The sequence below is a fragment of the Oryctolagus cuniculus genome, chromosome 1 (genome assembly GCF_964237555.1).
Source record: "Oryctolagus cuniculus chromosome 1, mOryCun1.1, whole genome shotgun sequence".
In the NCBI taxonomy this organism is placed as follows: domain Eukaryota; kingdom Metazoa; phylum Chordata; class Mammalia; order Lagomorpha; family Leporidae; genus Oryctolagus; species Oryctolagus cuniculus.
The window spans coordinates 135,849,036-135,876,436 of record NC_091432.1 but is presented as its reverse complement, the minus strand read 5'-3'; the positions used below and the strand labels follow the sequence as shown (position 1 = coordinate 135,876,436).

Below are 27,401 nucleotides of genomic sequence, written 5' to 3'. Positions count from 1 at the left end.
ACAATCTCTCAGAGTGCATGGCTTCTGATACGGACAAACAGACCAAGCAGAAATTTGAAATGAGCATTTGAAGACAGAAGTTTAAGAGAGCTTTTGGGACAGCTGAGCTATGAAATCAAGTTATGCTTGGAGCTGGAGTGATTTTCATTCTCAGGAGGGGCTATGCTGGGTAGCATCTTTACCTTGAAATATTTCAAGAATATTCTACAACCTTCCGTGGACGTTCCTTTCCGTGGACATGATCAGTAAAAGTCTAGGAGTTGCTTAGCACTTTGTGTGACATCTGGAGTTTAAACTTAAAACATGTACATTTGGTTCAAGAAACTTCTAATCAGGTCACCAGTCTCATTTATAGGATCAATCATACCAAAGAGTCTTAATACTCATCAACACCTCTTCCTGTTATTGTTTGAGCCAAGGAATCAAATCTGATTTCTCCCATAGAATTTTTCAGATTTAGCCTCTATCTCCTCCGAAATAAATTTCTTTCTGCTCTCCACAACATGCATCCTACTGCCAAATGTCTGGGCAATTCATTTTTATGTCTTCTCCCTAGAATATGTGTGATTTTCTTTTGGAAACAGAACATATCTTATTTACCATTTACACATCAGGATATTTCAAAAAATTCATGGGAACTGGAATGAAAAGCTCAGTTTGTTTTGGTGCAAAAAGTTTTGAAAGCCATGTACTCAGGGGGACCTTCAAAAAGTGCAGGGGAAATGTGTACTATGCAAAAAACCATTCGTGGATTTCAAAAAACGTTTTGCAAAGTAAATATCTTTTAATTCCATTTTCTGCAAACTTTTTGAAGTCCTGTTATATTGAAGGGGCGTGGTTAAGAACTGTATGTGCAATATCATCTTAGGTTAATCCAGCCATTTCAACCAGCCAAGAAATTCCAACCCTGTCTGAAGGCAAAGACCGTGGGAGAATGCGAGTATGGATTGTATTATTAATATTTGCCCACACATGTCTTCCCAAGCCTTCTTGAATCAACTCACATTTTGAGCCTGAGGAGTCTCTCAGAGGTAACAAGTTGGCTAGGATAATTTCCTCTTGCTCAATACTCACCAGAGATAAAGAAAATCTACTCTCCTACTTAAGCAATAATCTTGTGTAGGCAGGAAAACTTTAATTGTGGAAGAAGTGTTATGTAAATGTAAGTTATTTAATTAAAAACAAAAAATAGTCTTCACAGGAAGTAGCTGTTTTAAAGAGATGAGAGAACTTGTTTTTCTTTACTGCAGCTTATAAATGGTTCACTGATAAATCACATCTTCATCACCAATGAAGTGGCAGTTGTCTTCTGCTTCCAGAAAGGACCGAGTGACCAGAAGCTTTCCTCTCTCACCCGAAACAACCACAGAGTAGCTTAACTTACGAAACCAGCATTTTCACAACATTGGATAATAGGCAGTGAAGGATGGGAGACAAACGTGATGAGCCCTCTGCTTGTCCAAGCTGAGCTCACTGAAAGAGGTGAAGAGGAGAGAGCCAGGCGGAGCCCCACAGTCTTCCCAACTAGAGGAGATGGAATTGAGGTAAGTCTAGGGTGGCCAAGGTGACTAGAACTGGAAGGACAGAAAATCAGAGACGAGAGAGCCACCCACAGTGAGCTAGACAGTACCCTAGGGGTACCATGTAGGGTCCTGGTGAGTGCCTGCATAGAGAGGTCCCATCCATGGCTAGGGAAGAAACCAAAGGCAACAGTCCCCAAGGCTCAGACAGAGCCAGGAAATCGCGCTGGTTCCTGCCAGCAGACCGGAGACATCACGATTCACTGGGGGCATTGGAGAGAGTACACGGTAGGCTCCTGCTTCAACAGTGGGGGGTTATTAGCACTAAAATAAGCATTGCTCTGGTCCTGCAGAATAAATCTCAACAGCAATACTGAAAGGGACCAAGCTGTTCCCATGCAATGTAGCTGCATTCCAGAACAAAACTCACAAACACAGGCATACAAAAACATCCAAAGCCCAACGAGGTAAAATTCACATTATTCTGGCATCCAACAGCAGAAATACAGGCCATAATGGAGAAGAAACTCAACCAACTGAAATTGATCCAGACTAACACAGATGTTAGAATTATAGACAACAACATCGAAATATTGAAGCCTGTATTCCATAGGCTTAAAATGTCAACTTGGAAGACACAAGAAAAGATGTACTGAACTTTTGGAAATTAAAACCACAAAGTGTGAAATGAAAAACATGCTGGAAAGGAATAATGGAAAATTCGATATGGCAAGAGAAAAGGTTGCTAAGATGGAAAACAAAAACTGTGCAAAATGAAACACACAAAAACATGGAAAGGACCAAGAGAGCCACAACACAGCATCAAGCAGCTTAAATAAATGAAGCTGGACTCCCTCGAGGGTTACTGGGGGATCAGAAGGAATATTTGCGCAAACAATGATCTGAAACACTCTGAACTGATAAAAACTATAAGCCTACCAACCCACGAAATGCAATGAACCTCAGCACAGGAAATGAATAAAACTATACCAGTGCACATGATAGTCAAATTGCCCAAGTCTGGTAACAAAGACAATCTTTAAAGCAGCCAGAAAGATCCTTTACTTACTTCCTGTTCCCGTGAAGTGTAGTCCCTACCTTTGTCCAGAGATGAGAACCTTTGTTTTTTAGGCTCCAAACAGGATGCTTTTGTCCTCTATGGGCCCCAGCTAACTGTGTTGCCAGTTTCCTTTTTAAAGTGACCCTGCTCTAAGTGATGCAAAGGCATGGAACATCACAGGCAGGGAGAAGCTGAATCCTGACCGCTTCAACTACGGGGCACCCACCCTAGACACCTCTCAAGACTTTGCGACTTCAGAGTCCTTTTAGCCACCAAACTAATGAATGATCCCAATCTTCTCTATCCTCATTCCCAGTGCATTTAGAAGCATTTGTCCATTCCTGCTAATGTTCTCCACTAGTTAGGGAACGGCAGAATTTAACACCTGAACATCTGGCATCTCCGGGCCAGCTCTTCAACGCTGGCCTCTGCAGTTCTCTGCAGCTCCTGTCCAAAGTGCACAAGGCATGGTCATAGATTAAAGGCCCTGGGTAGTTCTGCAGCAAAGGAAATGACTGTCACACATCAGGCTAAAGGAATCTATGTTATTGAGGCGTAGCCGTTAACAGCTCAGGGGCCCGGTTTAAGAGACGCTGCTGATAGCAACTTGTATGTGTACAAGGCTGGCTGGGATCTCTTGGGCTGATCTATTTTCATGGATAATGTGATGTAGCTGAATGCAATCTGACATATCAGTGTCTGCTGTATGAACCTGCTGAAAGAATCGAGTCCGAGGTATTTGGCGTGGCCAACAGGCCCCTGGGAAATATTATAATATCCTAAGTAGTCCAGACGTTGTTAGCCTCAGACACACGACAAACCAGTCCCCATTCTCCGGCCACACACTATGACGCTGATGCTGTCCTCTCTCTTCCCATACTATTTTACATGCCTCTGTCACCAACCTGACCCAAACCTTTCCTCCAACAGAATAACTTGTGGATTACGTCTTGAATATCAGCTCAAACAACATGTCTCCATGAACCGTGCTCTGATTTCCCAGAGTAGGCTAGGGGTTTTCACCTTGGGGGTCCCAAGCATGTATCTCATATTACAGCACTTATCACATTGCATTGAAATGTCTAAGCGCTCCTCCAAGTGCAGGTCATCTGTCTTTTCCATCTGGATGCCTTTTGTGTCTACGCTAGTATCCAGCATAACTGTCTCCTAAATATGGGCTGAATAACTGAATGAAGGAAGGAATGAATGAGCAGCCCCTGGCACTTGCTTAATTCTGCTGCAACTCCAGAGTACATAAAGAAGGTTCTTAGGGAGGCTTGAAGACGAATTAAGCCAATTTAGAATCTTGAAACAATTTATGCAAATCGAGTTTAATATAGAATTAGTCTGAACTCAATGTTCTGATTTCTCCCTGGCTGACAGGTCTCTCCGAACTAAGCTGGAAGTGTTGGAAGAGGCACGGATGGAAGATGACTTCATAAAACAAACAACCTCTCTCATTTCTGAGGCCACGCGACTCAAAAAAGCCCCATAAGAAAAGTCTGTAAATGTTCCTGTGAAAGTTAAGAGCCACTGTGTACATATCATAGAGTGACGGAGGAAGTGAAAAAAAAAATGGTGCATGCAAATGAGAGTGAATGATACAAAAGATGTCTCTCTTTTGAGAAGAGGTTGAGTTACCCCTTAAAATGAACACCGTGTCTAGTTTGAAGGGCTCTAGATACGGTACACCAGAGAAGTACTCCTGCTACAGGACTTAGTAGAGGTGCATTTTAGCCCTGGGCACCCTACTGCGAAGATTGCTATCAACCTATTTTCATGCTACAAGATGCTCTGTGCTGCGATGCCAGGGGAGAGACAGACAGGGAACTGCCTCTGATGCTGCCCCGCACAGAGGGATTGGCGATGGGACCTCACACAAGACACTAAGCATATCTGTGGCATGAGGCCATCATCTATCCATCACCTATCAATCAATCTGTCTATATTCCCATGACATAGCATATGCCTTAAACGTAAACCCTGTTCTTTAAATAGACCCAAGTAAGATAGTTAACTCTCCATTATTTCGTATCTGCTTGTCCATTTCTTAACTTCCTTAACCCTTAGGTGGCATGTGACTTGATGCCCTCACTCATCTTGTTACTCTAAGGTAACATAAAGTGTTTTGAAGTTCAATTCATTTTCCCCCTTGTCTTATCAGCTGACTTTTGGTACAACACACCCCTTTTTTCTGCAGTTAACACACCGAGAACCTCAAAATGATTCCTTGGATGGTGCTGCCCATGTCATTTTAGCACTTGAGGATCCTGACCATTTTTTGCTTACCCAGCACCCTCATTTGCTTCTTTAAGTTTCTACCACCAATCATTTTCTCTACTCTTCCTTCTTTTCTTATGTGTAAGATGAATTAAAGGGTAGGATTTCTTACCGCCCCAACAGAAAGCTAAAGCCCAAGGGAGAGCAAAATGTAGAAGCTAGGATTTCAGTGATGTTTGGTGTCCACTGGCTCAAAGATCACAGTCGTTGTAAGCATATGTGACATCCAAGCAGTGAGTGCCATGAAAGTGCATATCAAGAAAACACCAATGGATTCACTGTGGCACAGTAATGACCAAGTTGAGTGAGACCCTTGGTCTCCAACAGCAGAAAAGTGACAGAAATCTGGTTCAGATGTTTCTTAAATGTCAGGTTTTGCCAGCAGAGGCAAAGAAATTAAAAAAAAAAAAAACAGAATAGAAAACTGGTACTGCAGAGCTGCTAATTAAAACAATTCAGAGAACATAAATGCTAGAGTAATTTTGGACCCGCCATGTCGGGCTGGTTTCAATGCAAATGTAGTGTTCCGATTTCTCCCTTCACTGGAAAGGTATAATTAGCTCAGCTGCAACAGGATAGACGCCTTCAGGCAGCCGTCTCTTGGTGCTGCCAGCTCCCCCAGGAGCAGCTGCCACCCGCCCCTCCTGCCAAAGACTGTGCAGAGCCATGGCCACCCCACCAGGCTGCTTTTTAGCTACCAGGAACAGAAGAAGGCACAGGCTTCTAGGAGGATTAGCTGCTCTTTAAAGATAAGGAGCATGCTACTCCCCAGTCTAGTTGACTCCATGTCCAATCACGCGCCTTCTATGGAAGACAAGCCAGGCTAAGGTAAACACCTTTTCCCGTCGCGACAGGGGAAATGATTCTCCACATCGGTGCCGGCAGCTCACATCAACTCTAGCAGCTCCTCATCCTGCAGTTTGACGCATGCCTTCTCAGAAGAAACACTCATGTCAGGTGCTAGCAAATGAGAAACCTGAACTGTAAGGACCACACATTCCCCTCGCCGTGGTGACCCAAGGGAAGAAGAGACACCATTAACCAGGATGGGCTGCAGGCTTAACTCATCAATGATCCATCCCACGGGTGGAAAACTGATGTGGAAGTGCCCCAGGATGCAGCCGCCACCCAATGCGCTAGAGTTCCTCTGCAAAACGCAGAGACAGCTACTGCTGTCCACGTGACAAACTCAAGGGCATGAGCACCATTGACACAAGATGCCAGTAAGCACGGACATCCCAAGAACCAGTTCTCTGATGAAACCAAAAGGCACAGTGACATCTAGAAATTTTAGACAAGCAAAATAAAATCCATCATTTCTTTGTCTTCCTAGGCTGCTCTCAAACCACCCGCTCTTCCATGCATCTTCCGCTTCCCTGCCATTCCGGCTCATTCCCTCCCGGGACAGAGACCAACGTAAGGCAGGCTCTTTATTCTCATCTTGAGAGGCATAAGCAAACAAATAAACAAATGTGCAAACCCGTCAACACCACGGAGTAGTGAGCATTAAAGAGGGAGAAAGATAGAGGGAGAAAGATTAAATTAATGTGGCATCTGGAGCGGTTTTCTTAGTAACCTGAGTAGCTCCAAACGTCTAAAAAATACATAAAGCTAGGATTATCTCCTCCAATCAATTCAGAAGTAAGTATGACACCCAAGCAAAAGATTTTCTTTTTTAATAAAAGAGAACGAAATATGGTAGATGGATAATGACAGTGTTTTTACATATCACAAATGACCAAGATTAACGTCCTATGTTCATACTGATGGCTGGCGTTTTATTTTTCCAGAATGTCTGGAATTCAATCTTCATATCCTAATATCCCTTTTAAACAATGCAATGTTCCATAATTCTGCGTTTTATTAACATATTCACAGTGGTTTACAACTGTTAGCATTATATAATTCTGATATGTTCATCATCACCGAAAGAAACTCTGACCCAGGAAGACTTACTTCCCATTGTCCTTTCTCCCCAACCTCTGGCAACCACTAACCCATTTTCTTTACCTAAAGATTTGCCTGTTCTGGACATTGCATATAAATAAAGCCATGGCCTTCTGTGTCTTGTGTGTGTCACACAGCATAATAATGTTCACGCTTTCCTTCTGCGGCAGCATGTATCAATGCTTCATCCCTTCATTTTGCTGCATAATATTCTCTTGTGTGGATTATCACATCTAGCCTGTAATCAGTTGGCGGATGCTGTGTAGCATTTTTATGATTACAATTTATACAAGCACCAGTGTGCATGTGTTTATGTGAATATAAAATCTCAATTCTCTTGTAGTAGAATTACTGAATGATACGGTGATTCGAGGTTGAACATTTTGAAGATCTGCCACACTCTTTTCTAAAGTAGCTGTACCATTTTGCATCCCCACTGGTAGGACAGGAGAGTTTCAATGTCTCCACTTCCTCCTCAACACTTGTTATTGTCTTTTTGTTACAGCTGTCCCAGTAGCTATGAAGTGCACCTCATTGTAATTCTTCTTTGTGTTTCTCTAATAGCTGATGATGTTCAGCATCTTTTCATGTGTTTATTGGTCATTTGGACATCTTCTTTGGAGACACTTCTATTCAAATCCTTCACCTGTTTTTTAATTGGTTGGCTCATCTTTTTACTGTTGACATGACCAGTGTTTGTTGTCTGAATTATGTTTCTAGAGGCTCCTGGGAAGGAGGATGTTGGGCTACACTAAGTTCAGTCCTGGCTTTGAGGATGAGACGTATCTTTATTTATTTGTATAATAATTCAATGGAAGTATTTACTGAATATTTACTTTGTGCCAGGCACTTAGACGCCCTGATTAATTTACTACTGAAGAGAAAACTGCTACTCGGGCCACGTGTTTCTCCCCATGATACTCATCAAAATTCAGCCCAGATCTCTTTCAGGGAGGCACCCAGGTATTTGTCTCCTGAGAGACCCCACCTCCTATCAGGTAGGCGGAGCTAACAGAGGAGGTGCACCTGCTATAAGTGAAACCTACGTTTCAGACATCTGGAACACACTACCCATTTCTGGACTCAAAACAGGTGCTTTTAAGCTCAAATTTGAAAATTTGAAGCTAAAATTGTAACCATGCTTTCCTGCCCATGCCAAGTAAGGTATTTCTTTTCCATTTAGTCCTTACAGATTCTTGCCATACAAAATATAAGCAATGCTTATCAAGGTGACAATGGAAGAAACACCACAAAAGGTTCTACAGAAGAATGTGCAACAAGGCCCTGGATTCATTTTCTCAGACTACCGGTAGCCTACTTGGCTCTGCTAAAACACAGAGGCACTGCAGAGAGTAAGGAGAACAGGTGAAAAACTGTTATGTGCGTCTCAAAAAATACAGAGGAGGAGACGCCTTATCTCCACCAGCCTAGCCTATAGGGAGGGCAGTCCAGTTCCATGTGTTATACTCTTAGGCCGTCTCCATTTAGCACAATTATCCCATTACTTCCTATCTTCTGTCCCTTGAAAATCAACCAAAAGGACAAGAAAATCACGTTGTGGGTTTGAGGCACTGGAACACCACCCTGAACCTTCCCACTAAATATGACTTCAGCATTTGTAGAAATGTCCGCGTTCTCTCAGAGCCGAGGCCCAGGGTCTCAGTTAATAAATCTGACAAACTGCTCTGGTTTGGATGTGGTTTGCCACCCGCCCTCTCCAACCGTGTTGAAATTCAATCCCATTTGTGAAGTATCAAGAGGGAAACACTTAATTGACTGGGGCTGAGAGGCAGGGTCTTTTCTTTGGGAAGTAATTGGAATTAGGTGGTCACAAGAATACAGCACCCATGATTGAACGATTGAATGCTGTTGCCTTTACATGAAGAAGGAGAGAGACCACACACACACACACACACACACACACGTGCACTCCCTATGTCTTGCCAAGTGCTGCCTTTCTTTTGCTGTCTCAGGGTTTTGCCAGCCAGAACAGCATCTCCAGTTGAACCTCTAGAATTCTGAGCCCATGCCAATCTCCTTCCTTCATAAGTTAGCCTGCCTCGGGTATTTCATTAGAGCAACACAAAACAGACTCACGCATATATTTAGACAATCCCAAGTGATCAGTGCGCTTGAATTATTGTCCATAACTATACACTCAGTGTTCTGGATGATGGAACCACCAGGCAGGCTGGGTGGGACTGCTCAGGAGCAGACAGAATGCTCAACCGAGATGCTTCAGCGAGGGACCGTCCAAAGTCTGGTGCATGATGACTTAGGTGAACAAGTTCCTCTTAGTTCAAATTCCCAGCAAAGGCTTCAGTATTTCACAGAATCAGGTGCCAGTCCGTGAACCTCATGCTACACACACACACACACACACCACCCTGGAGAGCCACAGAAAGGGCAGATGGTGTTAGGGGCTGAACTGCCTACCCCCAGAATGTGTATACACAAGCCCTCACCCCCAATACTTGAGAACGTGAGTGTATCTAAAGATGGGATTAGCTTATATGAGCCCACTGCTGTACCTTAATAGGTGGTTAGCTCATATGAGCCCACTGCTCTAGGCCTTAATCTAATCCAAGAGAGGGGAAATTTTGACATAGAGAGATACCAAGGACTCACACCCATGAGGACACAGGAAGACGCAGCCACCCACATGCTAGTAAGAGAGATCTCTGAATATCCCGACAAGTGATCATGGCCATGCAGCCTCCAGGGCTGCCAGAGAAAGCTCCCTGTTGGCCAAGCCTCCTCCTGTGCGCCACTGAAGACAGGATGGGGTCGACCAGGGAGAGGGCGCCGGGTGCTACTCACCCTGTAGTAGTCGGTGCTGTAGACGTCCCGGGACATCCCGAAGTCGCCGATTTTCACCAGCAGGTTCTCCCCGACCAGGCAGTTGCGGGTGGCTAGGTCGCGGTGCACAAAGTGCTGGGAAGCCAGGTAGACCATGCCGGCGGCGATCTGCTGGGCAATGTGCAGCATCTGGGACTGCGTCAGCTCCGTGGGTGGTGTGCCCTCGGCCATCAGCACAGCGTCCGGCCCGTGCGCCCTGCATTGGGGGAGGAGAGGAGACGCAGCAGGTGAGGCTGGAGCCGCAGCTCTGGGCCTCCAGGGGCCCCTCTGTGCTCCGCGGGGCTGCTGGAACTCAGATACCGCCTGGCTCGGCATATGAAAGACGCAAAGATGTGTGGTCCGCGCTGTGCCCGTGAGAGCCCTGAGGACGGTCCCGGGGCCACATGGACCTGAGTGGTGTCCCCTGTACCTGCCAGATCCAGTCAAGGTCACATTCTAGGGAAATAGCAGGTGGCTGAAGCCAAACAAAAACAACAACAACAATGCCGGGGAGAGGCTGTGGATCCTGGAAGGGTGGGTATAACCCCTGCAGGATCCCGACCCCTCCCCTCCCAGCCAGGGCAGCTGCAGAGAACCCAGGGCAAAATATCATTTCTTTCTGTCCACCCATCCTCTTGACCTCCAGGGCAATGCAGGACTTGCTTCGGAATTCCAGGACATTTATTTTTTTGATGGTATGGAAGGCCAGCGCTGTGGTGCAGTGGGTTAAGCCACCCCCTGCAATGCCAGCATTCCAACTCCCAGCTAATGTGCCTGGGAAAGCAGCAGAAGATGGCCCAAGTGCTTGGGCCCCTGCAATCACGTGGGAGACCCAGATGAAGCTCCTGGCTCCTGACTAAGGTTGCAGCCATTTGGGGAGTGAACCAGCTCTCTCTGCCTCTCCCTGTCTGTAATTCTGCCTTTCAAATAAAGAAATGAAGTCTTTTTTTTATCTTCTTTTTCTTCTATGCTCTAAACCTGGCCTTTTCTCAGCCTTGTGAGGCCTGAACAATGACAGGTACTTTAGGGAAGGGAAGGTTTCAGTGTTAAAAGGGGACACAGGTTAACATGGCAATCACGTGTCTGAAATCCAGCACGGTGAGCCAGGAGCCATGTCATGGCCCTTGATGGCCTGAGGGGGCGCTGCAGGGCAAGGAATAAAGGCAGGCTGTGCTCTGGGCACAGTCAAATGGCCTTGAAGACATTTTGATACATTTGAAATAAACATGTAAGATTCGAAATACATCCTAAGTGGGTGACCTCCTCTGCACGAGGTGTTTTTAAAAGCTGAAGCAAAATGAAATTCAAAGAGCTTATTTTAGTGAATTTTTGAAATCCATGCATAGGAGGGGGCTTATAAAAATTCATGTGAAGCATGTATTATGAAAAAGCTAAGCATGCTTTTCAAAAATATTTTGCACCAAAATAAGCTGCTGTCTTAATTCCATTTTTCCATAAACACTTTGAAGTCCTAGTATATGAGCATTTGGAAATGAGAGCCAGAATCATCCAAGAACATGTATGTGTGCTTTACCCTGAACCTCTGCATCTGAACCCCACTCCCACCCCTCCACCCCCAAACTATTCAGGCCACGACCAGATCCTCCCACCCTTTCCATCACACTTCCAGTCAGCTCCAAGGCTGGCTGCCACCACTGCTTTCATCTGTGTAGCGCCCCGCCCCCACCCCCACTAAGCCCTGGTAAAGGAGGGAGGGAGTTTCCCAGGTACACAGTGTCTACACCAGGAAAACCTCTGAACTTCTCTACCTCAATCTGCACATCCCCCATTAGTTAAAAATGCAAAGGAGTCATGTCAGGTGATCTGTCAGTCCCTTCTGTCTTTCAGTGCCTGGGTGTCACCATTTCCTGGGGAGAGGTCCCTGGTTTTGTTCAGGGCTGGTCTCAACACCTTTCTACTCAGACAACTAGCCCCCCACCTCCCCTACCCCACTTGGGGGCTGGCCTCCTGCTGCAGGGAGGAGTAATACTGGAAAATGCTTTGGGGCTTTCTTCATCTCGAAATCTCTGTTTCTAGGAAACAAGTCTTGCCCTACAGAGGCCAAAGCTCTGAGTGTCAGAACTGAATTTGAACCTGGCCTAACATGTTAGCTATGTGACCTTGGGTGAGTGACCCAACCTCCATGGGCCTGTGTCCTCATTCTTTTTTTTTTTTCTTAAAGATTTATTTATTTATTTGAAAGTCAGAGTTAGACAGAGAGAGGTCTAGAGAGGTCTAGAGAGATCTTCCATTTGCTGGTTCACTCCCCAGATGGCCGCAAGAGCTGGAGCTGTGCCAATCCAAAGCCAGGAGACAGGCGCTTCCTCTGGGTCTCCCACACAGGTGCAGGGGCCCAAGAACATGGGCCATGTTCTACTGCTTTCCCAGGCCATAGCAGAGAGCTGGATTGGAAGTGGAGCAGCCAGGACTTGAACCGGCACCCATATGGGATGCTGGCACTGCAGGTAGTGGCTTTACCCGCTGTGCCACAGCACCAGACCCCTTTTATTTTATTTTTTTCCCCATTCTTAAAAAGGAGATACCCATGGCAGCTTTCTATGGGCACTGATGTGAGAAGGCTTGGACACTGCTTGCACTGTGTTTGATCTCTCAGAGGGAAGATTTTGCAAACAAGGGTTCTCTTCACAAAGAAATGGAGAGAAGATGTGAAAACAAGTTACTCTCCTAAGACACAGAAAGAACCTCCATTCCGCTTTCCATGACAGCAGTACTAACCTGCTAACTTGCATCCCACCAAGAGTGTATAAGGGTTCTCTCCCCGACACCCTCCCCAGCATTTGGTATTTTTTCACCGTTTTGGCAATAGCCGTCCTTACCGGAGTGAGGTGCCACCCCATTGGGTCTGTGACTAGCCTTTCCCTGATGCCTAGTGACACGGAGCATGGTTTCATCTTGTTCTTGCCCATTTGTGTTTCTGCTTTTGAGAAATGGCTACTCAGATCCTGTGACCATTTCTTAACTGCGTTGTTTTGGTTGTTGTCGGGCCTGATGAGCCAGCTACCTCTTTTCTGGCTATATAGCTGAAAGAAACTAAACCAGCATAAAAAAGACATACCTGTGTGCGTGTGTGCGCCCGCGCGCGCACACACACACACACATACACACCCATTCACTGCGGCACTGCTCACAATACCCAAGGTAGGGAGTCAACCTAGGCATCCATCCACAACTGGATAAAGAAAACGTGGTATAGATACACAATGGGCTACTCTTCAGCCATAAAAAGAATAAAACCCTGTGAGTGGAAGAAAAATGGATGGAACTGAGGTCATTGTATTAAATAAAATCAACCAGATACAGAAAGGTAAATACCATATGTTCTCTCACATATGTAGGAGTTAAAAAAAAATAGTCAAGGGCCGGGCATTGTGGTACAGGGGGTTAAGCCACCACTTGCAACGCCAGTATCCCATATCAGAGTGCTGACCTGAGCCCAGCTGCTCCCCTTCCAATCCAGCTCTCTGCTAATGCACTCAGTAAAGCAGCGGAGGATGGTCAAGGTCCTTGGGCCCCTGCACCCAAGTGGGAGACCTGGAGGAAGCTTCTAGCTCCTGGTTTCCGATCCATTGGCTCAGCTCCAGCCTTTGAGGCCATTTGGGGAGTGAACCAGCAGATAGAAGATCTCTCTCTCTTTCTCTGTCTCTCCCTCTCTCTGTAACTCTGTCTTTCTAATAAATAAAAAATAAATCTTTTTTAAAAATAAAGAAAAATAAAGACCCCAAAGAGTTGGCCCTTTTCATTCCACTGAAGGTAGAGCAGGCCTACCCTTCCCAACATTACCAGGGAAAGTCAGGATATCTTCACGGTCTGCTTTAGCTGTGTTAACCTCAGCACCTCAGAAGGTTAGAACAATGCCCACAGCTGAAGGGAGGGTGTGAAATAAAGATGCAAAGAATAGGGGCCAGGAATCAACCATCTTAGATTTGGTTCAAAGAATAAAACACAGTGTTGATTGGCCGAGCTCTATCTCAACCCCAGAAAACTGGCCTATGCTAGAAGCAAAAGCTCCAAGGTGAAGGTAAGCCAGGAGCTGGTGCCAAAGGCCACCTCTGTGCAAAATCCCTGTGTCCAGCCCTTAGCTCTTCAGGCTTCCGGGGTCTGGAGGTCCCCCAATGCCTGACGCACTATAGAGCAGTGTGTGGGGGGTGGGCAGGCTCCCCCAGTTAACAGGCCTTTTCCTGCTTGCTTCTGGGTGTTTGAACAAGGGCTCTTTATTTTTTTTTTTTCTAGGAGGTACCGCTGGGTGCTCTCCCTGAGCAGACAGTCCTGCCGTAAATGGAGGGTGGTTGGTCTCCTGGACACACTCCTAAGAGGAGCACAAAGAGGGCACAGCAGCCTTTGTGTTGACTGCCAGCTCCCCTATGCACCTCCTGGAAGTGCCGGACTCCACAGCACACTGCTCTCCTTCTGATCAGTCTTAACGAAAGTGAATTTACTCACTGGTAATTTTTACTGGATACATCACAGTCCATATTTGCAGCGTTTGCTGTCATATTCCAATTCATATATATAAGGTGTAATAACTGCACCATGGGCATTGATATATCTGTCATTGACTATTTATCAGATTTTGGTGTTGGGGACATTGGAAATCTCCTCTATTAGTCATTTATAGTTATGAAATACATCAGGGTGCGTCCCCAATTGTCTATGTGCCTTGTGCACTGTGCCAAGGGAACACCTCGTGACTGCTCCTCCCAGGAAGCAGGAAGGAGACTGGGTAACGGCTGACCAAGCAAGAGTGAAAGAATTATGTTGTAATTCACACACACACACACACACACACACACACTTCATAGAAGCATTTCATTGCATCTAGGTAATGCATTTGCATTTATTACACTATAGGTTTATTTTGAACTAGGGAAGCAGCCTAAGACGTGGAAAAAATATTTCTCCTAGGTGCAGTTACACCTCAACCAAATTCAGCTGCTTCTCCTTTCATGTTAAATCTGACAAGACCATGTACAAAAGCTACAACCGGGCCAGCACTGTGGCGTAGCAGGTAAAGCCTGCAGTGCTGGTATCCCATATGGGCGCCAGTTCGAGTCCCAGCTGCTCTACTTCTGATCCAGCTCTCTGCTCTGTGCTGTGGCCTGGGAAAGCAGTAGAAGATGACTCACCTCTTTGGGCCCCTGCACCCGTGTGGGAGGCCTGGAAGAAGCTCCTGGCTCCTGGCTCCTGGCTCTGGATGGGTGCAGCTCCAGCCATTGTGGCCACTTGGGGAGTGAACCAGCAGATGGAAGACCTTTCTCTCTCTCTCTCTCTCTGCCTCTCCTTCTCTTCTCTATGTAACTCTGACTTTCAAATAAATAAACAAATCTTAAAAAAAAAAAAAAGTAACGGTAACAAGAATAATAAACATTTAAAAAAAAAGCCGCAGCCGTGCCCTGGCTTAACCTGCCATGAGAACTCTGTTCACCCGGGATCATGCATTAAGGTTGCCTCCAAACACCTTGCATTGGCTGCATGTCCCCCATTGCACTTGGCATCCCCTCACCCACACCATCACAGGAAAAGCAGGGCAGGGCAACTCATCCCAGGCACGTGTACCCATGAGGCTAGAGACAGTGAAAAAATGTTCCAGAAAGCACGAAACATAGATGACATCTCTAGGCCGGCGCCACAGCTCACTAGGCTAATCCTCCACCTGCAGCGCTGGCACCCCGTGTTCTAGTCCTGGTTGGGGTGCTAGATTCTGTCCCGGTTGCTCCTCTTCCAGTCCAGCTCTCTGCCGTGGCCCGGGAAGGCAGTGGAGGATAGCCCAGGTGCTTGGGCCCTGCACCTGCATGGGAGACCAGGAGAAGCACCTGGCTCCTGGCTTTGGATCAGCGCCGCACGCCATTTTGGGGGTGAAGCAACGGAAAAGGAAGACCTTTCTCTCTGTATCTCTCTTTCACTATCTAACTCTGCTTGTCAAAAAATTTAAATAAATAAATAAAAATAAATAAAATAAGATGACATCTCTAGACACAGCAGTGTACTCTCCCTTTCACTGTTTTGCGGTGACTGGTTACTGAAACTTCACCATCGGAATCTTCCAGCAGGTGTTTGAAGCTAAGTGGAGGCTGCTTCTGTGGCAATGCCTCTGTATGCTCTGAGAAATAGGATGGAGGCAGAGGGATCCAGGGGTTGCCATCATATAGAAGGTGTCCAGGATCTGGGACCCCCTCAACCAAAATAAAAAGGAAAATGTAGCAGAGATGGGGGCCGGTGCTGTGGTGCAGTGGGTTAATGCCCTGATCTGAAACACTGGCATCCCATATGGGCACCAGTTCTAGTCCCAGCTGCTCCACTTTCAATCCAGCTCTCTGCTAAGGCCTGGGAAAGCAGTAGAAGATGGCCCAAGTCCTTGGGCCCCTGCACCCATGTAGGAGACCCAGAATAAGCTCCTGGCTCCTGGCTTTGGATTGGCACAGCTCCAGCTGTTGCAGCTAATTGGGGAGTGAACTAGTGGATGGAAGACCTCTCTCTCTCTCTCTCTCTCTCTCTCTCTCTCTCTCTCTCCCCCTCTCCACTCTCTGTGTAACTCTGAGTTTCACATAAATAATAAATATATCTTTAAAAGAATGTAGCAGAGATGAAGTATTGGGGGGCCACAATTACTGGTTATCTATCTTCACAGTAATCCTCATGCTTATCTTTGAGATTAATATATTAACCCATTTTACAGGTTGGGGGAAAGACCATCAAGGTGAATTCTTCACCTCTAACATCTTTCCCATTTCTCCCAAGTTAGACTGTCTACCAGATGCTACAGGTAGCATGGTCACTACTCTGCCAAAGACAAGGGCGTATTCAACTGTAAAGAAAATGGCATGTAAGACAGAGGCAGGTGAGACTTAGACTGAACTCAGACCCATCTCACAGTCAAGGTGATGGAGACTGTATACCCACATATAGGACTGCCGCAGCAGGTGCTGAACAGGGAGGGGTGCTTCCTGAAGTGGGGGGGAGGTGGTGTCTCCCAACCCTCACTACTGGGACCTCCTACATTTCAGGTTCAAGATCCTGCATGGCTACTTCCGGTGGTAGCCATGCACAATGCATTCATAATTACCCCTTGATTTGCTTCACAGAGAGTACCTGCCTTGGCACCTTTCTTCTCTTTCTGGGTAGGTATAGAGTACGAACTTTCCCTGGAGGCCCCACCAGGGTGACCACCAACCCCCTCCATCTCTCCATCTCTTGAAACTTCATGATCCTTGTGAGTTCTCTTGCCGAGGAATCTGGTCTACCAGTAGAAATCATTGCTGGCAAAATGCAAGCATCTGCTTTTAGAACAGGTCCTACGTGCTCCTAGGCTAGGAGCTTCCTATATAGCGCTAGTGTGGTCCTCACGCCTGTACTGCTACCCGGATATCCCAGTAGAGCAGCTAGGAGACTCAACCAACATCACTCAGACGGTAAATGCCAGAGATGAGACTCAACTTCAGATCTGTCTGAAAGCCACACATCCTGCTTGTATTTTTCACAGCACCGTCTCCTCAGTGTGAGCTAGCCTCACTTTCCCAAAGCACCTGTTAAGTTTCCTTGTGGGTTATGCCCAGTCTAAGTTGTCTCTTGGCCCTTATTCTGCTTTGTGTCTCTTCCCACTTCCCCATATGCGTAAGGGACACTTCCCGAGAGCATGCCACTGAACTAAAACCCAGTTAGGCCAGAGCCAGAAATCTGTGGCTCCAGTATTACCGAACAACACACAGCTCTGTTCAGTATTCAACATTTTCTCCTCCTAAAAACCTCCTTTACCAGGAAATCCCTGTCCGTCTTTCCAGGAACCCAGGTCTCAGCAATGGCTACAATCCCAACTCTTCAATGGTTCTACCAAGCGTTTTACCTCCTTCCTTCTAAATTTGGCCCCTTGGATTCTGTTCTTCCCAGCAGAGATTCTGCTCGGCTACCAACTTTCCGGTTATTCTTTCATTCTCATAATGAAGTCTAAATATCTACCCTCCCTGCTACCAACAAATGTTCCAACTCCCATGCCCCTGGTTTGTCCTGTAGTGAGCCCAGCCTTCTCACTCACTTGCTCTAACCTTTCACTGGAACACCTTGGCATAGCTTAGCTCTCACAGTTTCCTTTGCCTTGAATGGTGTTCTTCTCTTGTTCACCTGGCAAACTCCCATAGTCCCTCTAAGGCCCATAGTCAATTCACATGCTGCCTACCACTTAGTACAACACGTGCTCAGTCAGTACAGGTGGAATTGGGTTGAACCCTTCGCATCCCAGGATGTAGGGGGAGCTTATTAAGCAAAAGGGGAAATGCTGAGACCGTATTTCTTCTCTGTCTGTTTCTCTTCCATGTATTCTTGCAGTTACCAGAAAAAAAAAAATATTTCTCTTAGCCCAGCTTCCCGGGGACTCCCCATCCCTGCCTCTGGGTGGTCTGAGCCTTGAGGTCCTGCTGGCTCTCAGAGCCCAGCCCCGCCCACTGTCCACCACTCGCCATACCTGAGGAACTTGTTGAGGTCGCCATGCTTCATGTACTCGAAGACCATGATGAGCGGGTCGCCTTCCACACAGACGCCATAGAACTTGACGATGTGCTCGTGCTGCAGGTTGGTCAGCAGCTCCGCCTCGCGGTGGAAGTCCTTGCGCGCATTGTCGCTGGCATCCTTCAGCGTCTGGAAACCAACACAGGTGACACCCAGGACATCAAAGGGCAGTGTGCATCAGGAAGGGACTACTCCAAAGCATCCTGAGATCCCCAGGTGGGAAACACAGGTGCCCGCCAGCGGTGATTCCGCTAGAGGCTGGGAAGCAGCCTCATTGCAGGGGGGATCATTTCTGTGTTATAATAACTGGGGACTAATCCCTCATGAAGATGAACAGTTTGGCAGTCTACAAAGCACTGTTGTAGAGGTTCTCTATTTTTGTGCTCTTTATGCTTTTTAACCCAGTCTGGACCCAATGATTGCCATGGTTTCTCTCCTGTTTGGGTGCCTGCTGTATTTTCTCCATGTGCTGCAATCTTTTAATTTTTTAGAATTTATTTTATTTAGGAGTGGGGGAAAGACAGAGAAACAGAGAGAGAGCTCCCATCTGCTGGGTTACTCCCCGATACCCACAACAGCCGGGGGCTGGACTAGTAGTCAGGAACTCCACCCAGGCCTCCCACGTAGGCGGCAGGGATCCAATACTTGAGCCACCGTTTGCTGCCTCCTGGGGTGTACACTGATGCGAAACTTGAATAGGAAGCAGAACCCAGGGACTCCCATATGGGATTGGCATACCAACTAGTATCTTTTTTTCTTATTATTATTAGAGAGAGACAGACAGAGAGAGAGTGACCTTTCAACTACTATTTCACTTCCCAGATGCCCACAATAGCCAGGGCTGGACCAGGCCCAAGTCAGGAGCTGGAAACACATCTCATCACATAGGTGGCAAGTACCTAAGTACCTGAGCCATCGCCTGCTGCTACCTCCCCAGGGCACACCTGCACAGGTAGCTAGATCAGAAGCATAGTGTCTGGAACTTGAGTCAGGTGCCCCAATAGGGGATGTGGGCAACCCAAGGGGTGGTTTAACTCACCGCACCAATGCCTCTGGTTCCTTGTTTGTTTTTAAATCTACCTTCAGTTTTGTTTTGCTAAAATCCTTGGTGACTGAATGACAAAAAAAAAGGCAAAGAAATGGACTTAGAGGGCCTGGAAATCATTATTTGCTGGGTCTTTTTCCTGGGCTACTAGAAGAAAGCACACACCCCAGAGCCTTTATTACACTTGAACTTGCCTTTGACAGTGGAGGTGTGTCCTGTTCACCTTTCTGTCACTGGCTACCTGACCCAATGGCAGGTTACGTCATGTAGGCAGCATGCCTACTACATGCCACTTAAGCAAAGAAGAGATTTTTTTTTAATGTGGGAAAGGACTGAAAATGGAATAAAAATGTTGTCTTTATAAGTGGAGCATGCGCTCAAGGAGGAAGTGGAAATAAAGGAAAACGAGGCAAGTGAAGCAGCTGGAGGAACCTCCAGTTCGATGGGGGCTGCCTAATGCACTCACGTAGAACGCTGGCCCCCAGTGTCTCTCCTTCCAAACAGAACTCAAGTCTTCACAGCAGCGTTGCTCAAAGAGAAAGAGTTTGAGCTAATACGCAGAATAGTGAGGTGGCTAAGACTCTGCTTGAGCTCCCACATGCCAACATCCCAGGGCCTGGGTCCCAGTCCCAGCCCTACTCCTGATTCCAGCTTCCTGCTAATGATGTTGGAGGCGATGATAATGGCTCAAGGAGTCCCTGCCGCCCCACAGGCGAGACCCAGATTGAGTTCCTGGATCCTGATTTCAGGCTGACCAGCCCTAGCTGTTGTAAGCATTTGGGGCATTAACCAGCAGATGCAAGAGCTCACTCTCTCTTTCTTTCTCATTTACAAATAAATGGTACTTTAAAAGATCCAGGTTCAAATCCTGGCTCTGCCTGGATCTCTCTGAACTCTTCTAGTTTTCTGCTCTGCACAGGGAGAGTCACAATATCACCCATTTCCCAGGAACTCTGGAGGAATGGAACAAATTAGTGTAGGTTGGATGCCTCCAAGCCCCTGGTAGAGATGGACGTTAGGATAAGGTAATTTGAACCTAGAAGCATGTTTGCAGTCCACGTGTTCACAGAACAACCCAAGAAGGCTTCTGAAGGATGCATGGATATAGCAGAGGGACCAACAAGGGGCAATGGCTCAGCTAGGGCACCACCTCTTCCTGAACAGCAATCCTAAAGTAACACCTTGACAGTAGGGGCTCCATTTTGGAGAACCTGAGACTCTATTCTGGGAAGGTACCCCACTACCACCCCACCGTGAGGCTCTGGTCTGAAACTATGATCTAAAACAGTTGAACAGTAGCAGTCCACTACACCACACTTGGCAGAGCACAGAAACCCCCTAACGTGATCACTCAAGCTTGGAAGTGGATAGGCTGCACCTGGGTTAATGATAAAAATGTAATTTGTCTATGTCCTACATATGATTAAAACCAATACCTGGATTAATGTCAAGATTATAATTAAAATTGTTGAGATTGTAACTGGTATTGTCAAGATTATAATTGATATTAGTTTCACATTGGTTTTAGGTCAGCTTGACCCCAGTCACCATGTATTCCCCCCCGATCCTAGCAACCATATATTCCCCCTCCCCTCCTTGTGGTTTTTGCCTTTATAAACCCCTGTTACTTTGGGCTTCGGGGTCGAGAGTTCTTTAAGGCATGAGCCCACTCTCCACCGCCGGCAATAAAGGACCATCAAATTTTATCAGTGTGTGGTGCTCCTCTGTTTGCACTCGCTCAGGTCCAACAATCCAAGCTCCCGATGGTATTGAACTGCACACAGAGATCCAGCCCTCAAGCCGCAATGCTTTCTCAGGGATGCAGTCTCTCTAGTCACAGGCTGCTTCCTGTCGATGAGATAGTTTATCTCTAAGGCCTGTGCCTGTCTTTATCAGTGAGCTAGGAATGGCGCTGATCACTGAAAGGCACGAACAAATCCTGTGTGCAATCTTTCCACTCACATTTAGCTATGCAATGCTGTTTCAAGGATGCTAGCTATGAAAGACGGCATGGGGGTGGGGAGAGAGAGAGAGAGAGATGTTTCCTTTTGGGGAGCAGTAACCTACAAGATTTGGCAACTATCTAATATTTCCATGTCCCCAAAGCAAAATGCTATAGAAGAGTCCACTCTCAGTACAATGTCAAAAGCTGCATTTTAGTAACGTTTCTGGATGTAAGAGAGATTTTGTTATTCATGAAGCAAAGGCAAGCCACAGACCGGGCCTCATCTTCTATGCCCATTCATTTTTGCATGGTGGGTCCTTTATCTAAAGTATGATTCAATTCTATTTTGAGAGCTTCAGAAAATATGGCGGTGACAACTTGGGCAAAATCATCCTCAGAATTTGGCACTCCGAGGACAGAATTTTTCTTCGGGTGGAACCGCAGCCAGACAGCAATCAGAAGCTGGAAAATCCTGCTATCAACCCTATTTATAAAAACCATCTCTGCTTTAGCACCATGGTTGATTGTCATTTTACTCAATTATGTGAGCCTTGGATGGTTTTCTGAGTCCCTTGGCAAGGCACTTGAAGCCATGAATACAGGGTGGCAGCTCCTCTCACCGATAATTCTGTCCACTTAAGTCTCATTTGGACAGGCATATTTGTCTGATCATCGAGCACTGCTTTTTTCCTGCTTCCGTCCACTTTGTCACTCCATTTCTTCTCCTTCCTAGTGAATTCCCCGACACTGTATAGCTGCTATTCTTTCTGAAGACGTTGTCAAGAGAGAAGTCTCATCCAGCGCTATAAGATGCTACCTGGAGTGCTTATGGATAATAATGGATCAGCAGGAAAGAAATTTCTGTGCAGAACAGAGAAACAAATCAAGATGAAATAGAGGCTGGAAAATAAAAACAGGAGGAAAACCCAAATTCATTTGAAAAGCTTCAGTTAAATAGTGCTAGGATGGTAAGAGAGGCAAGAGGGCTTATTTGACATCTTTGGTGTGATAGGTCATTGCAGGACATGGCAGAGGAATGTGCATTTCAACATATATAGATGGTTTGGGAAAGACAGAATAGAAAAACCATTTTTATTACTTTTAATTAATGGTCTCATAGTCTCTTATATCAAGGAAATAAAGTTTCTTCATTAAAATGAAGGATAAAAGTATAGAGGAGATTGTTATGGTAAGACCTTACTGGGGCCAATACACCCCATGGTGCTGAAATTGAGGCGTGTGAGTAAACTCCAACCTAGACAGCCACAGTGGGCAAGGATGTTGGGTTACTACGCCCAAGTTCCTCCAGGTCAGAATCATTGCTAACGGGGAATCTTTACTCTCCTGATACCTTCTAGATGTAAACTGCCCCATACAACAGCAATCAGCCACAGGTGGCTAGTTACAAAATCTGGCTAGCCGGAACTGAGACGTGCTTTAAGTGAAAAATGCACACCACATTTTGGTAACTTGGTAAGAGCAAAATAATGTTAAATATCTCATTGATGTTTTTGATTAATAATTTGTTGAAATCATACATATATGGCTATGTTGAGTTAAATAAAATGTGCTAGAAAGCCGGCGCCGTGGCTCAATAGGCTAATCCTCCACCTTGCGGCGCCGGCACACCGGGTTCTAGTCCCGGTCGGGGCGCCGGATTCTGTCCCGGTTGCCCCTCTTCCAGGCCAGCTCTCTGCTATGGCCAGGGAGTGCAGTGGAGGATGGCCCAGGTGCTTGGGCCCTGCACCCCATGGGAGACCAGGAAAAAGCACCTGGCTCCTGGCTCCTGCCAGGATCAGCGCGGTGCGCCGGCTGCAGCGGCGGCCATTGGAGGGTGAACCAACGGCAAAGGAAGACCTTTCTCTCTCTGTCTCTCTCTCTCACTGTCCACTCTGCCTGTCAAAAAAAAAAAAAAAAAAATGTGCTAGTAAGATAATTTTCACCTGCTTCATTTTAGGTTTTTTTTTTTTTTTTTTTTTTGATGTGTTTACTAGGAAATTCAGAATTACAAACATGGCTTGCATCGACAGTTCTGTTCTACAAAAGCTGTCTCTCATAGGCTGTTAGTGGATCAATCTGTTTTGGGGATGTCAGAAAATACTTCTAAAATATAAAATTGAAATAGAATTGAGGCAGACCCCTTTCTTATAAGGTTATTACAGGCAATAGTTAGGCAAGCATAAGACTTGGTCACCATGCCACATGGTTCATTCAACTAGAAGGGTCTTTCCTAAGATAAGAGAGGAGAAGCATCTATCAAAGCCTTGTACAAGTGAACTCTGGAGGAGTGTATTTTACACCTGGGAGATAGAAAGAATTTGATAGAAATAAAATTTTAGAGTCTAGGGAGAGGGCAATAAGTAACTCCCCACATTGCCACAAATATCAAAACTAATTAAATGACTACCTAGTGACAATGATCACAAACACTCAGGTATATACTAGAAACTCACACTCTGTGTGTACAAATTCAGTTAACAGTATGTTAAAGGCCTGTGAAAGCAGTTTTTTTTTTCTAGAAAAATATCTATTTATTTATTTGAAAGGCAGAATTACAGAGAGAGAAGGAGAGAGCTCTTCTATTAGCTGGTTCATTCTCCAAATGGCCACAATGACTGTGGTTAAGACAAACTGAAGGTAGGAGCCAGGAGCTTCATCCAGGTCTCCCATGTGGATGGCAGGAGCCCAAGTATTTTGGGTCATCTTCTGCTGCTTTTCCAGGAGCATTAGTAAGGAACTGGATCGGAAATGGAGCAGCCAGAACTCCAACCAGCACCTATATGGGATACTGGCATTACAAGCTATGGCTTAACACACTACACCACAATGCCAGCCCCTTGAAAGGACTTTAATTGTGTATTAAATGACAGCCTCAAATATGAGATTCACAGCCAAGGTTCTGATGATTTTCTCCACCACACTGACTTTTACGGCGCAGATCTAACAACTCCACGATCCACAGGGAAACATGAGGTTAAGTTCTAATTCGCACACTTTAAAATACTGGAGAAACTTAGGGGATAACATTGGTGTTTTTGCTTGTATATTTCATTAAGCTGCATGTTAGATATGTTAAGTTTTTGAAAGATAGGCAGAAAATTAATTGCAACTGCCATACTCACATTAGAGAAATACCAAGTCAAAAAACAGGGGGGGTACTCTCAGGAGTAGACTTCTCATTTGGCGAACTGAAATATATTTACAGGCTTTAAATACCACAGGATAAAGCTGCCTGAGACAATCTCCCTGGAAATAAAGGAGCTGTTGATGGGTGATGGTAGATCATGCCTTGACTGAGAGTGGGTCCATCGCACTGAAAACAATTATAAAGTTGCACAGCTATTTCATGGCATCCATTCCAGAGATACCAAGTTGTGATGCCATGTGAGACCTCAGTGGAGTTAAATGCACTGTTTTGGTTTTAGTTTTTCTGAAAAGTTATAGATAAATTGGAGATAAGCCAGAAAACAGGGTCACCAAAGTGGTTTACGAGACAAAAACCAGATCCCTGATCAAAGGTTAAAAGTTGAAGTTGATGGAGCAACTGAATAACTAGGGCCTACCTGCAAGTGTATCCGGGATTCTTACAAGGGAAACATTGCTCTCTCTCCCCCAACATTCGTGTACACACACACAAATGCACACACACCAGGAAAGAATACATTGACATTAAAGAACTACAGAAATCCATTAAGCAACGTCTAGACAAGAAAGACGACAGAGCCTACTAACCAAACACTATTAAAAGTTCTACAGTTTCTGTTCCTAGTGCCTTGTAAAGATAGAATTGATAGTGGTTTCTGCACACGATGTCCTGCTGAAATATGCAAGCTGGTTTTTTTTTTTCAGGGCCACATTGGCAAGTGTTCTTTGAAACACACTCATCTTTTTATCATTGATTTCCATTTGGTGGGGACAAGAACTTCATATGTCAATGGAGATGGAAAAGTGTGAAGAATGGATAGGATGAGGGAGAAGTGGAAAAGCAAAGTCATGATCAATCAAGATGTAAGGACTGACTTGAGGACAACCATAAAAAATAAAGGAAAAAGGGAAATTGCCATCTTTCTTAGAAGAAATAAACTTGCCTGGGAAGGGCACTAGAGTTGATGGACTCTTGGTGCTCTCTCTCATCTATGAATTTTTTTACTCTTCCAGAACTGGAGAGAAGGAGCTTTTCTTTTTGAGTCCTTAGGCTGTGCTTACCCATCTGCTGGGACAGGTAGCCCAGCTGCCCCTCTTTCCCCAAAGTTCCTTCTCGTGTACCACAAGGCCATCTCAGAAGACTGAAATGCAGGTTGGTGGCCTGCACTGAAGACGAGGTGACATGGCAGATTACTAATTGGAGCAAGTGCACCCAGAGCAGTTTTCCTGTTCTGGAATCAGAATGTGAGTCAGAGAGAGGAAGTGAGCAGGCAGATATTAGGAACAAGCAGAGGCAACAGCCAGCTACACTACACTACAGGGAAGCCAGCGGAGAATCCTGATGTCTGCCACTGAGAAGATAAAGAAGGGACTGTCACAAGGGCTACTTCAGATCCGGAGTGAGCTTTTAGATCCCACTGCTGAAGTCGCAGTGAGGCCTGGCTGTGCTGCAGTTCCCATCTGCGTTGGTTATCTTTCTTTTTTCCCCTGTCAGATCTTTCTCCTTTCTTTAACGATAGCATCGCTAACGTTCTTTCTTCCAGGGAACCAACACTTTCCTATGATGACTCCATGTGTGTTGGGTATATGAGGGTTCTTCAAATGGTTCATGGAAAATAGAATTAAAAGAAAAATTTATTTGGGTGTCAAAAATTCAAATCTACTCCTATTAGAGATCATCAAAAAACTCATGAAAAATACATATTCAAAAAGTTCACTGATTGCGAAAATTTTTTGCACCACTATAAGAGTATCTATTAATTCCATTTTCCTATGAATTTTTTGAAGCGCTCTCATAGTAGACTCTGCCTTTCATTTACGAAGATGAATAGGGGACCCAGGCCTGGATAATCACAATATTCCATTTGCCTGGCCAGAGAGTCTGGGACACCACCTAAGACAGCCCACCAGGAGTCATCGCTTGGACATTTTGATGACTGTTAGGAAGGAGAAGCTCACTTTCTTTTGCACTGCTAGGATGGCAGGATCTAATCCCAGAGCCAAGTCAGTCTTTACCACAACATGGAAAGAACCTTTGTGGGAATGAAACCAACATAGAGGAAAGCAGAGCCAAGAAGTGGAGAAGAAGAGAAAACAGAATTGTGGATTCCCTGGATCCAGTAGCACCCGAAGCTAGGATACCAGTAGCTAGGTTTTCCAGTAGAATGGATTTCTAGGAGCCGATCCATTCCCTTCTCTGCTTAAACCAGCTTGAGTTGGGTTTCCAGGGAGCATTACATTGCTCTTTGCACCAGAGCTGATTGTGAGGCTTTCTTTGTATTCCCCTGAAACCAAAATATTCCTTCAGGAATCCAGTTTTCCTTATCTCCCTTGTTCTCTTGAATTCAATTTCTACTTGGAAAATATGGAAGTGGTTGCTTACAAATGAGCATAACTAACATTTTCCTTACACTAATTAATCAGTCAGGGCATACGTAAAATTCCATCAATAAAAATGTGGTGTACAATAAGTAAATGAGTACTTGACTGAGTTTTGGTTTTAGGTCTGACATTAAATGACCTCATTCAAACTATTTGACCTTGGAAGAACCATTTTTCTTCTCTGGGTCTCTGTTTGCTCATTGGAACATTGAAGGGATTAAGATAAAGAGAATCTATAGTAGCCCTAGATATCTATATAGAGATTCAGTAATTTCTGAGATGATTTCTCATTAAATTACATTCTATGCATATTTATAGTTTTTTCCACTATCAAATTCTATAATTATCAATTGCTCATCAAATCATTTCTTTACCTAAAAATACCAACTCTATGGGACAGCTGTTATTTCTGTAGTCTGTGTATCCATCCATCTATCCATCCATCACTCACTCAACAAGCATCGATTGAGTGCCACTACACATTAGTCAACATGCTGACAGTCATGTTCCTCGCCATGAGAAGTGGACCACTGTCATTGAGGAGACATCCCAGGCAATGCATTAAATAAGCCCACAAATACACATATAGTTAAAAACCTTGGCATCAGCTGTACAGATCAAATACACATGCTTTAATTTGATAGAGCTTGGAGATCTGTCCTAGCTGGAAGATCAAGCAAGGGGGAAGTCTTCAAGAGGGGCTAATTGAACTAAGAGCTAATG

The 27,401-nt window shown here is 45.4% G+C and overlaps 1 protein-coding gene across 5 annotated transcripts in view; it reads right to left on the bottom strand.

Moving 5' to 3' along the window:
• NTRK2 (neurotrophic receptor tyrosine kinase 2) overlaps positions 1–27,401 on the bottom strand; it is a 397,538-nt gene that overhangs the window by 70,251 nt on the left and 299,886 nt on the right. For all 5 annotated transcript variants that reach the window (XM_070065715.1, XM_070065713.1, XM_051833735.2 and 2 more), the window contains 2 exons: positions 18,119–18,291; positions 9,628–9,862 (listed from right to left, as the gene is read on the bottom strand). In XM_070065715.1, the coding sequence (XP_069921816.1) occupies positions 9,628–9,862; positions 18,119–18,291 (408 nt within the window). The remainder of the gene's footprint in view (positions 1–9,627; positions 9,863–18,118; positions 18,292–27,401) is intronic.